The sequence below is a fragment of the Ictalurus furcatus genome, chromosome 3, assembly GCF_023375685.1.
Source record: "Ictalurus furcatus strain D&B chromosome 3, Billie_1.0, whole genome shotgun sequence".
In the NCBI taxonomy this organism is placed as follows: Eukaryota; Metazoa; Chordata; class Actinopteri; order Siluriformes; family Ictaluridae; genus Ictalurus; species Ictalurus furcatus.
Genome location: NC_071257.1, coordinates 21,161,115 through 21,174,774, shown reverse-complemented (window position 1 = coordinate 21,174,774; position 13,660 = coordinate 21,161,115). Strand labels below are relative to the sequence as shown.

At 41.3% G+C, this 13,660-nt stretch overlaps 1 protein-coding gene across 5 annotated transcripts in view; it reads right to left on the bottom strand.

Moving 5' to 3' along the window:
- Window positions 1-45: 45 nt before the first annotated feature.
- The window catches only part of smap1 (small ArfGAP 1), a 125,826-nt gene continuing 112,211 nt past the window's right edge, over window positions 46-13,660 (bottom strand). For all 5 annotated transcript variants that reach the window (XM_053621382.1, XM_053621381.1, XM_053621384.1 and 2 more), the window contains 3 exons: window positions 5,424-5,646; window positions 3,103-3,434; window positions 46-1,202 (listed from right to left, as the gene is read on the bottom strand). In XM_053621382.1, the coding sequence (XP_053477357.1) occupies window positions 1,074-1,202; window positions 3,103-3,434; window positions 5,424-5,646 (684 nt within the window). In that variant the 3' untranslated portion in view covers window positions 46-1,073. The remainder of the gene's footprint in view (window positions 1,203-3,102; window positions 3,435-5,423; window positions 5,647-13,660) is intronic.

Sequence of the window (13,660 nt, the reverse complement as noted above, 5' to 3'; positions counted from 1 at the left end):
AAAATGAAGCATTAAGGAAAAAAAAGGATCACACAATAGTTCATGGCTACTCACTGTTTAATGCACGGAAATAACATTTTTTTTCCCCTCTGTACTAGGCACCAGAAAAATGTAAACACATTATAGAAATAAACCTGGATGACGAGGTGTGGATACTCACGTTATTGCACAGCAGAGGGACCCTGTCTGAGTGGACTTTCACTCTGCCACAGTCATGGGACCAGCATGTTCATATGTGCACGTTTGTTTGATTCTAAAAATCAGATAAAATTTCCTATTCGCTCACAAATCCTTTCTGTAGACACCCCCACTCTCGATTTTGCTCCCCATAGCTCAATTAATAATTCCACCCCCTTTCTCCCATTGGCCGTTACACTGCTGTTGAGTCGTCCAGGTTTATTTGCCTGTTGCTAACTGTGCTTCTCTGTAATGCACACATTAAAACGTCACAGTAAAAGATGGACGAGGGTGATGGAGCTGATGGACTTGTACAAGGAGGGAGAGGTGAGAGGAGGATTGACTGCTTCTCTATCTTATGCTTACATACAGTACATTGGATCATACGATAGCTGCTACAGGGCTTCAGGATATGTGGCATATACACTGGTGGGGGAGGGAGGGGGGCAGCGGTCACAAACATGATAGCCATATCTCTGCCATTTAAATACTAGTACTCACTATTGATTTGGTAATGATATATTAGACGCTTGTATATTGGTCCAGCAGCTTTCTTCGCTGATATGTAATTTTTTTTTCAACCCAAAAAATATATAGAAGAAGAACAAGAAGTAGAAGAAGAAGAAAAAAACTGCAAATAAGACGGACAAAGCTGCCAGTCTCTTCAACTCTTCACACTCTCGATCGCTCGGTTGACTCACAGGTGGCGAGGTTGAACTGACAATCTCCAGTAGAAGAGTTATGGTTGGAAAGAAGTGGGAGGGGGAAAAAAAAAGAGCAGTACGTGGATAAAACTCTTCGTGTGCTCTGGCGGATGGTCAAGGGAGGGAAGATGGAGGGTTGGAGGGATGCTGTACCCTTTATTGTCCTCCACCCTCCCTTGCTCGCTCACTCACTCACTTCCAGAGCTGGGTACTGAGGGTCTGACCAGAAGGAGGTCCCACCCAGCCCCCCATAGCGGTCCCAGGCTGCCCAAAGGCCATGGGGGCACCGTTCAGGTTCAGCCCAGACATCTGCTGGTTCATCTAGTCAAAAAAAAGAATGAGAAGAGAGACATAATCAACTTAAAAATGACAAAGACAGAAACCATGTATTACTGAGTTAGCAGCCAACGTCCCGCACTTCTAATCCTCTTCTCAGTCTAGCAATCTATCAATGATTTTATTTTCCAGCAGTGCTTCACCTCCAGCCCATCTCTCTTTAGAAAAAAAAAATAAACAAAAAATTCTTATCCTTACAAAATCTCTTATGCATTAAGAAAGAAAGGCAATGAAATTAGAGCGTCTGATTGAGCTAGTCAAACACCTCATTGTCCAAAAAAAACAGCTTTTATTCAAAGGTGTACACTGAAAATCCCTATTCTTCCTATTCTACACCTTCCATGACCTTTAGGTTCTCAAGAGCATTGTATAACTCCGCCACAAATCTAACTGAAGTTCACACCAGGCACAAAAGACTACTGCTTTCATCGGAGACCTGTTACCCCAGATATAGTTGCTTTAACCAGAACAGCCAACAATGTCTGTACTGTAGCAGTGGCTTTTTGAACGTTCTATTGCATGCCTTTTATTCCAGGACACCTGCAGATGCAAAGGGACACTGCAGTGAGGGGACTTTAATTCGGGTTGCACTTATGTGAGACGCATGCTGGATTTATAATACATATTTAACCTTGTAGAGTGAGAGGTTCGAGATGGTGTGTACGTATTTGTATGCAATATGCAATGAGGACCGAGTGTCGATACATGCCAAGTGTGGCTGTCATGGTCACTGCACTGCTGTCAGTTATGAGAGGTTATTTTGGTAAATACAGTATACATAACACAAAAATATTTCTTGTGGTACGTTTTACATTTATTATTTTCTATAAATATTCTGAACACACTCTTTGAAAAACGGTTTCTCCCTTTGGGGACCCTTAAATAGTTTATGTAGAACCCTATTACACAGAGTTTCCTCATTAGACCGCCCTGCAGGATTATAAGAGCTTTTAACTATCCGGAGAATCAAAGAGTACATGTAGCAGGATGTAAAATACAATATGATTGCATACAAACACAAAGTAAACCTAATTTACCAACAAAATGAGAACAAGGTGAGACAAATATCCAGTTAAAGGTCTCTGCTGAAAGACAAGTGGGCCAAATAAAGTGTGCTGTTTCTTAAGTTCAACTGCTGTGGTATGGTTGAAGTGATGTGAACTATTAGCCAATCATAGGGCAGGAGGTGGGATTTATCAGAGTAACTTATCATGAGTTCTACTAGCATGTTCCCAAGATACTGCAGTCATTTTCTGTGTGGCAAAACTGTGACAGTCCTAATTAACAAGGGTCTCGTTTTGAATGAGCACCTTTAAACAGGCGGTGACTGAAGATTAGATGCTGTTAAATGATCTTTCTAATTCTGATGGGAGAATACGACAGCCTCTTTAGATGAAGGCTTCACTGTAATTGATCAAAAATATCACTGTCTAATTTGTAGTATCAAATCCTGTAAACGTCTGGGATGAAGCAGCCTTCAAATACCTAAAAGGTTTTATTTATACATGCATTTTTATTAGTTTGGCAAACATCCTGCTGGATTATGGTGGCATATCAATTTACTTTTTACTCAAACTGAGTATAATAATATCTATGCTTTTGGACATCTCTATACAGCCTGGCAGGCATTAGATTGATGATCCACCCACCACCAGCACTAGTTCGGCATCATACGGATTTGCTGATGTGGCGATCATAAGAGTGAAAGCTCAGCCCTCTGAGATGAGATACAGTGCATTAGCTAAGACCACTGTGGGCTGACAAAATGCTGCGTTAAGTGTTTGGCACACTGAATCTCCAGCAAATGCGTCCACATGATGCCATCAGCAGATTCAGTATCTTTGTGTCTGACAATATTATGAATACGGCAGGTCGAGTCTTTTACCTGTCCCACGCTCCACTGGGTCTGTTGGCCAGGCTGCATGGTGTACATGTTCTGTGGGGGCACAACGCCTGCTGGCATTGCTCCAGCCTGCGCTCCCATGATGCCAGGCGCCACCCCCATTACTCCCGCTGGGGCGTTTCCCATAAAGCCATTGGGCATAGTCATGCCAACCATCATCCCAGTATTCTGGCCCATCATAGCCCCGCCCTGGCCCATAACTGCGCCCATCATGGTGGTGGGCGGCATGGGGCCGCCCATAGCTGGGAAGGCCTGGAAGTTAGCTTGAGGCTGTGCAGGAAACGGCATCTGAGACGTACCAATGAACATAGCAGCTAGAGGGAGAGAGAAAACAAAATGAAAAACCTTGGTAAACACCCTTACAACGGCATACACACAAACAACAACAAAGATCAGTCAGCACACAAACACCAAGAAATAAATGACGGGAGAAAGGAGTACACAAATGCCCAGAGACAGACCCAAAATGAAGCGTGCACTAATGTGCAGTGCCAGGCCAATTCACCTCAAGTGATCTTTGAGATGAGAGAGGAAGAAGGAGGTGCACCAGCTGAAAGGGCTTATTAAGAGGTGACTCGACAGTGGAGAAATGGCAAAGCCTTCATTTGGAGGCTGAACTTTTGCAGAAATGTGCTGTTAAAGAGTGCTACACGCCAGGTGTGAGCCAGGCAGGAGCTTTAAACTGTGTTCAGCAGCATCACTGTGCTGAATCATGGAACCATTCAATAGCTAAATAATTGATACTCACATTCAATCATGGGCTAAACGCTCTTTTATGTTTTCTTTTCAGCAGGTTGGAAACAGAAAGGCAGCTGCTGTAGCAGGATGAAGGTCTTCGAGGAAAGTCAGTAGTATTGGTATACCGAAGCTACTTGTTTAAAGTAGTAGTCCGGTGGAAGTGTTGTAGCAGAGTTAAACTATTTTATCAAACGTACCAGAGCAGCACTGATAAATGCTACATTGTTTCTTTTTCCTTTTTTTTTTTTTTTTAACCTTTCCTTCCCAACACTGCAGAGATGTGATGATTGCATGCACTGTAGTCTTTCTTAGATGCGGTGCGACATCTCAGTCTAAAGCTGGACACCATTTTATTTAAAACAGACAAAATGACATGTGCTTTCACAGATTATTACTTGATGTTTACTACACTGCTGCACTGTTTGAAGGACAGCCTACAACAGCTACAAACCTCCTAATGTTCTTAAAAAACAAACATTACATGTATATTTATTCATTTACTACATGTATATCTTAGGGAGTTTTTCCTTGCCACCGTCGCCACCGGCTTGCTCAACTGGGATAAATTCACACATTTAAAAGCTGTATCCCATGTTTATATATTTCTGTAAAGCTGCTTTGAGACAATGACCGTTGTAAAAAGCGCTATACAAATAAAATTGAATTGAATATTCATTTAGCAGACGCTTATATCCAAAGCGACTTACAAATGAGGAAATACAAGCAAAGCGATATATCAAGCGGAGAACAATACAAGTAGTGCTACCATACAAGATTTTTAATTTAGTTCTAGAAAAGCAAGGTGCATAGAGTAGAGGTGTTAGTGCCAGAGAAAGTTGGGTTTTTGTTGTTTTTTTAAAAAAATGGATAATGTGTGGTTGGCATTTTAGGGGTTGGTTATGTGTTCACAGAAGAGATGGGTTTTTATTTGTTTTTTGAAGATGGTGAGAGATTCTGTGGTCCGGATTGAGGTTGGAAGTTCATTCTACCACTGAGGGACAGTTAGTGTGAAGGTTTGGAAAGGCACCTTGAGCCAGGCTGAGTAGGCACTACTAAGCGTTGGCCATTAATCGATCGCAGATTGTGTGAGGGAACGTAGGAGAGAGATGAGGTATGGGGTGCTGTTCCAGACAAGGTCTTGTACGTGAGCATCAAGGCCTTGAATTTGATATGGGCGGCTACAGGAAGCCAGTGGAGGGAGATGAAAAGGGGTGTGACGGGTCCTTTTGGGCTGGTTGAAGGCGAGGCGTGCTGCTGCACCCAGTTTTGATATGACAAGAGCCTGGACATTTGTGTTTTAGGCCTTCAGAAGTTTGCTTTGGGTGGTTCTGACAAACCACACACACACAAAACCACTGTAACAGACTGACTCAATGATCCATTCATATACGGACAGACAGATATGCACAGAGAGACATACACAGACGGATTTACTTTACTTAAACATCTACCAAATCCCCTTTTTCATGGCCCTTCTTTCTCTTCTCTGAGACACACCGGCGGTTCATAATATGCACAGGTCTCTTAAGTCCATATCTGCAAGTGTGGTGTGGTGTGGTGTTTACCTGGTGCAGGTTGTTGTGGGACAGTGCTGGACCCATACAGGGAGAGGATAGAGTCCTTGGAGAGAGGTTTCTTGGTGGATTCCTCTGCTTTGTTGCTGCTGTTCTCACTGAACAGGTCCAGATCAGACTGGACAGGAGCTGCTCCTGCTGTGCCCACAGTGCCCGAGGTAGCTCCCACACCAGGGCCTGCAGGTGTGCTCCCAGCTGCTTTAGTGGAATTGACCTGCACAGATCAGGGGACATGATCACCTCAGTGATTCCACGTAGAATACTGCACAAGATGTAGCAATTTCAAGAAGCACTTTGTATGCAACTTGAGTTGTAATACCATCACTATAACTCTCATTAATATAAGCTTAGTACCCTGTTGCCGCACATCAGAAAATGATAAGAAAATAGCTAATGTCTATACCTTGTCCAACAGTTACTAGAACAAAAAAAAAAACAAGCAAACAAAAAAAAAAAAAAACCTGACTTGTAACATATATTATACTATTGCAGAATTAATTAGTAATTCTTAATTTGGTGATACTGGTGTGTAGAATGTGACTCATTATGTTGGCTGTTAAACTGAAATATATATACACAGATCACACAATGCACCAGCAAACATGAGGCTTATACAGAGCTCATCAGTATATTCATCAGTATTCACCAAAATTGGACAGTTGAGTATTGGAAAAGAGAGAAAAAAAAAGATTGCCTAGTCCAGGTCAACTGTCCAGTTTTGGTGAACCAGTGCCTACAGACGCCTCAAACCACTTTTCTTGGCTGACAGGAGTGGAACCTGATGTGCTCTTCTGCTGCTGTAGCCCATCCACCTCAAGGTTCGAAATGTTGTGCATTCTGAGATGCTTTTCTGCTCACCACGGCTGTAAGGATTGGTTATTTGAGTTACTGCAGACTTCCTGTCAGCTCAAACCAGTCTGGTCATTCTCCTCGGATCTCTCATCAACAAGGCATTTCCACCTACAGAACTGACACTGACTGGATGTTTTTTTTTTTTTTACCCCAGTTTGCTTTTCCATACCATTCTGTGTAAACTCTAGAGACTGTTGTGTGTGAAAATCCCAGGAGATCAGCAGTTTCTAAAATACTGAAAGCAGTGTGTCTGGCACCATAAAAACATGCCATGGTTAAAGTCACTGAGACCACATTTCCCCCCGTTTTGTTATTTGATATGACCATTAACTGAAGATCTTGACCTGTATCTGCATGATTTTTATGCATTGGAGAATTGCATAAATAAGCAGTAGATGTAGAGGTGTTCCTAATAAAGTGGATGGTGAGTTTATACATTATGCAATCTGTAGTTATTGCCAGTCCGTAAAGGTCTGTAAAATCATTTAGTGGCTGTACGGTTCAATGACTATGCAAATGTGCTAAGAATGCTGTCTACGCACATAAACATGTCTAATATAATAGCTTAATATAGGTTTAATGAGAATTTATATCACTAGACTACTCTCTTTGCAGTTTGGTGTGCTGCTTTTCCATTTCAGCACTGTGTTTTTTATAAAGAGAATAGTAATGCAGAGGCACAAAATGCATAAAGACAGCTATGGTAAATCAATACAGTCAGATAAGATTTTTATTTATTTATTTTTTTCACATTTTCATTAGACCAGTGTCTAAAAGTTAAAGAACAACATGGAGTTGATATTAATTCATTTGCATGTAACAAAAAGGACATTAGGATGGTGGAAAATACTTGCAGGACTTGCAACTTGATATGTAATACCTGGACTTGCTTATTTATAATTGATGACACTTCATGTGCACAGTGCTCATGTGTACAAACTTGAATCTCTATGGATGGAGCAAGCTTACAGCATTATAGTGTGTACAGCCATTAAACTTATTTATAAAGGTACGATCACTGCTGCTACTAGCAGGACTGAAGCCTACGAAGCCACATAGTGTGGCCAATCCCTAAAGTAAAAGGTGTGTTTAGTCCTGCTGAGATATATGTTTTGATGATGGGATGATGAGTCTTTATTGGTCATATATACATTACAGCACAGTGAAATTCTTTTTTCTTTGCATATCCCAGCATGTTAGGAGGATGGGATCAGAGCGCAGGGTCAGCCATGATACAGCGCCCCTGGAGCAGAGAGGGTTAAGGGCCTTGCTCAAGCGCCCAACAGTGGCAGCTTGGCAGTGCTGGAGCTTGAACCCCTGACCTTCCGATCAGTAACCTAGAGCCTTAGGTAACCTAGAGCCTTAGAGGCCTTAGCCTCCCCTCCCTCCCCTGCCCCCCCTCCACTGCCCCCCCCCACCCACTCCCGGCCCCCCAGGATGGTGCTCTCTTGCTTGCCATTTCTTAAAATTCCTTCTGAAGGTGGAATATTAGCCATTTCTGGTGAATGATATCCAGCTAAGTGCTGGCTGTAAGTCATCATCAATCCCCCTCTACTGATAAAAACTCATTTGAATTTGAACGCAGCATCTACCACAATGTAACAGCTGTTACTTATATTTATACTTACATTTATACTCCACCATGCCTATACAAGCTAACTACTGTACATCCCCACTCCATTTTTGTTCATTCTTGTCCTTTTTTTTAAAAAAAAAAAAAAGGAAAAAAAGGGATTCAGGCTGATCTTGCCAAATGAGCAAATTAATAACCAGTCAAGCCCCTTAAAAGTCATTTAAAGATGGAAGACATCTAGCTACAAACGGTATACACCAAGGCTTTGAGTTCTTCTATCTCTCCTTAGTATCTCTGCCTCCTAGATAGAAGACCCAGTGATGTCTTTACCTAGAAACTAAAAAGCCAGACATTAGTCTTAACACAAATGTATGGGGCCCTTTTTCTGTGTTTGCACAGCCTATGGTTTCTCCTCCATCTCTGTTGTCATTTATGTGAAAGCAATTTACTTCTCTGTAAAGACAGGTGTAAAGCAAGGCCTGTCAAGAGCTGCGCTGCAGCTTTGAGGCTACACTACGTAGCTAATTACTATACCTTTCACCCTCTATCGCTTTCCCACAAGCTCATCACTCAAAGGCATGACACCAAGAGTGATGAGGAAAAAGGGAGGCTACATATCATTTGGATGCAAATGAACTGAGCAAAAACAAAGAAGAATGGCTCAGCTCCACTGCTAGAGGCCCCGTAAAAGACGACTGATGAACAGAAGTAACTTGAAAAAACGAAAAACAGGAAGAGTGAAAGGGCACAGACTCAGACACTCGGTCACACCTCAGCTCTCCCGTTGCCTTTGTGTCAGAGCTCCAAAGCCACAGGGCTGAACGGGCACTGTGTTGTTCAGAAGGCTGAAGAAGCAATGATGTCTCTGAGGACAGGGTATGAAGGACTGGGGTGAAAGCACAGTCAGAATATTAGCACTTTTCCAGTGAAGAGCGCAGCACGGCATGTCTTGGTAACAAATCCAAACTCGGGACTGTGCATGATGCATCTCGTGAACATTCTGGGGGATCAGGTGCTAACTAGTGATATGCACAAGTTGTCAAATGATACGGAGATCTAAAATCTGACTGACTGAGCCACGTTTAAAGCCATTGTAAAATCCTTGATATACAGTGCATATAAGTCCACATACCTGACATACCTTTTGCTGACATCATCTTGGTTGCATCTTATTTCAAAAGCAATGGTCCACAATGAGATTACAAAGCATGACTGGGACCTCATTGTTGAAAGGTACCGTTTACAAGATGTACAAAAGAATTTCCAAGGCACTAGATGTACCATGGAACATAGTGGTGACAATCATCGACAAGTAGAGAAAACATGGCACAACACAGACATTACCAAGAAGAGGATATCCCTCAAACACTGATGAGAAAACCAGGAGAAAATTGCCCAGGAATGCTGCTCAGAGGCCTAGAGCAGCATTAAAGGTGCTGCAGGACTTTGTTCCCTACATGCAATGACGATATTCTTTATTCTTCAAATCTCTGGGTTATAAAGTAGGGTAGCTAGATGGAAGCCAAAACGTGCATATTTTACCAAAACATATACACGATCACCAAAGCCTCATGGCAAAATGTGCTAGTATATGAGGAGACCAAGGTTGAACATTTTGGCTATAATTCCAAAATGTATATTTGGTGCAAAAATAAAATAAAATGAAAAACAAAAACAAAAAAAACAACAAAAAAAAAACAACAACAAATACCCGTGGTAAAGCATGGTGGTGGCAGCATTTGGGTGCAAAACCTTCAGGCGTCTAGTAGAAAGCTGAAGAAGAGAACTTGCACCTTTGGGGCATGACAACAACCAAAAGCATACATTCAAATCAACAGAGCTTCACCAAAGATCATCATTTTGGAAAGTTCCAGCCAGAGCCCAGACCTGAATCCAACTGAAAATCTGTGGGGTGACCGGAAGAGGGCTGTGCACAGGAGATGCCCTCGCACTCTGACAGATCTAGAATGCTTTTGCAATAAAGAATGCAAACATATTGGCAAGTCAAGATGTTCCAAGCTGATAGACTCTTACCCCAAAAAGACTGACTGCTGTAATAAAATCAAACGGTACTTCAACAAAGTATTAGTTTAGGGGTGTGCACACTTATGCAACCAGGTAACCATAAGTTTATTAATTTTATTTTTTCCCCTAAAATTGTTTTAAATTTTTTTTATAGGTTGCATTATATAATTAAAGGTGGAAATAATAATGTTCTTATTTTCGTGTCTTTGTATTAAAAAAAACCTGCCATTTTAACAGGGGTGTGTAGAATTTTTATATCCATTGTATGCACACCTGTGACCCCATCATAACAATTGAATTCTGTCTTAATGCAGCAAGTTTACACCAATAACACGGGCCATTTTTCTGTGCATAAAATACCAATCTTTATCCATTACGTTGCTTAGAAACCAAAGCTTAATGTTAACCAATTATATATTGCATGGTATTTTAAGAATTGTTTATTGCTTCACGTCTTGTTTAAGGCGCCTTTACACATGATAAAATCACTGCAACACATGCCCTCTTGAGGCTTTAAGATTCTTACCAAAAAAAAAAGAGCAGTGTATCTTATTTGATATTCTTGACAACTCCCTTTCAGAGTGAGCCGAACACTTAAGTGTGCCAATAATTTAATCCTTAGTGAAAATACAAAGAGGCTTAAGTAAAAAGTTTATCAATATACATTTTAATACAACAAAAGCACGAGAATCATGCAGTTTCTGTAGTTGTATCTCAAATAGTATTCTATTGTGCATGTAGTGTGATCTACTAAGTGCACAGTACACTTGGGTAGTGTGTGCAACTCCATTATGTGAGGTAATAAATTAGGTGAGTACAAAGCTATTTGGGATAGCAGATGCTGGATTATTCTTGGATCTCCAGTAAGAGTGAGGTCCATAAGAAAATGAAATTTAAATTGACAAGGAAGCTTTGATGGACAGGTAATAGACAGTTAATGGACTACTGAAGATTGCTATTCCAGTAAAAAAGAGGTATTATCAGGAACATTCTGCTTTTGACCAAACTGATGGGATGAGCTATTTTTATCTCCACCCATATGTGATACCTGGGTAATACAGCACAGGTAGAGCAAAGCTTGGTTGGTGGGTGACACTACAAGAGGTGGCCACTGCTAAATGGCAAATGGTCTGCAATTATATGGCACTTTTTTTTTAACCTTAGCGGTTCCAAACACTGGTTCTCATTCACCCATTCACACACACACAAACACACACACACACACACACACACACACCCCAATGATAGCAGAGCTGCCATGCAAGGCGCTAAGTTGCCATCGGGAGCAACTTAGGGTTCAGTGTCTTGCCCAAGGACACTTCAGCATGTGGAGTCATGTGCCAGGAATCAAACTGCCAACCCTACCTGCTCTACCACCGGAGCCACAGCTGCCCACAAATCCATTAACGTGGAAGTGTAAGCGCAGTGCTGCATTGATGGGATGCAAGGACTCACCTCTGACTGATGTTACTGAGAAGAGAACAGTACTGAAGAGCAGCACTGTGTGAGAAGCCAAATATGAGATTAAAGGTCCGTCAGAAGGAACATACATACACACATGGGGAACAACCAATATATATGCACACATTTGTGTTGTGACATGCAAGACTTGTGACCATAAAGCTCATCATTTTCTGTAAGAGTGAAACAGGGATAATGGGGGAAAAGGAAAAAAAAAAAAAAAGGATTACGCAAGCCCTCCTCCACTACTCATCACATGACAAGCGAATCACTCAAAGGCATCCACAGGGGAAGAGGGCAAAAGCTATTAGGATTAATAATGGATGATGCTAAGACCACTGCTCTATAATTCGTATTCTTCTACTCTCTGCTGTGTTTTTCTGCATTTCTATGTGTATGAGGAGGCCATTATTGCAATCCTCTATACACATTACTGAAAGTTTGCTTGATTACAGAAGGAGGGCTATAAATATTCCTGTGATCTTAAAGCTGTGCAACTAACGCAACACATCACACACCAATGAATATTCTCACACACACACACACACACACACACACACACACACACACACACACACACAGAGGCACTACACAACACTGTGTAGTATATCCCTGACATTCAGGGAAGGCCATAAATATTCCAGTTCTAACTACCCCCAACTAACCAAAGTTACACTGGCGTGCACACACACACACACACACACACACACACACACACACACACTCTCTCTCTCTCTCTCTCTCTCTCTCTCACACACACACACAGCGGCTTCCTGTGAAACAGAAAAGGCTTTGTGTGATCAGCAGCCGTACACAGATAATTAGCACTCTGCTGGTGTACAGGGCTGGGTTGGGCTAATCCAGTTCCCCTCAGCAACCTCCATCTGCCTGGGAAACCAGAGAAAGACTTGCTGAGAAAGGAGAGCCAACGAAAGAAAAGACCAAACAAAAGAGTTCTCAAATGACAAATGTGTGCTTGGAGGTAGTAAAGATGCCGGTTCACACCAGCAGGCTGACTGACTGAGGCTCTTTAAGAGAAATCAGCATCAACGGCATTAATGGCAAGCCATTTTGGACCACTGATGCTGTGAGACTGAGGACTGCAGCAAGAAAGAGGACAATAAAATACAATTGTGCAAAAGTATAGTCATAATTCATACATCTGGTTGTTGTTGGGAGTGGGTGTTTTTAACGAGTGCTCTAAAGAATATTATTAAACAGCGGTAATAGCATAAATACAAAAAAATAAATAAATCTGAGAAATGCGTGAGAATGAAGAACTGTATCTGACCTGAAGCCTTCTCTCCACAGAACCGGACTTCCATTAACCCTAACCTGGAACTCTACAACTCCTTGAACTGCCATGCTGCATGCTCTATAAATAAGTGCTTTTCCATCCTATTTTCCATCCACTCCTAACCTATAAGATATTACCTCACACAATAACTCACATTTCTCTATACTGAGGAAAGAACAGAAAACACGTTCACTGGAATCGTACTTATAATGGAAGCGTAAGGACAAGTTGATCAGTGACATCAATAAATGTTTAGAATATGCATTTATATTTATATCTTAGAATGAAAGAGAAATTAGAGAAATTCGCACCAGCGCAAGTTGTACATAATTTTACGCATCTTTCCAACAGTGGAGCAATACTATAAAAATAGAAGTCCCTGTTAATTACTTTCATGAATGGTTTGCCGGGTTACTGTGCAGTCAGACCCAGACAACTGCACCGGTAACACACAAGCACAATATCTTTCCTCTCTGAAAAGTACCTGTATCTCTGAAAAGATTTGAATCTTCATTTTCACATAACTGACTGAAAAAGAATCATGAAAGTATTTTACAAAAATATGTTTTGTGTAAAGAATGATTGTCTGCCTTGTTCTCTGTCCCTATAAGCGAGTTTGAGTAAACAGTGTTTCTGTTCTCAGGAACCAGCAGATATGCTGAAATGGTCTCTGATAAGCTCATATATGCTACAGATGCAGTAGACAAAGATTTATTTATGATTCTGATTAAAAAAATTTGCTATGGTGGTACTGTTTCCACATTATAAGAGTTGCTCACAATGCTTTTTGAAAATCTGTGGCATGCTAAGCATTTAGAAAAGTTCGCAACTGGGGTGGGTGATATGATAAAAATACCATATTATGATTGTCAAATGCATTTCTCTGATACATGATGCACTATATAGCCAAATGCTTGTGAATACCTGACGATCACACCTGTATGTGGTTCTTGACAAAACCCGCCGCAAAGTTGGATGCACACAATTGTATACAATGTCTCTGTGTGCTGTAGCATTACA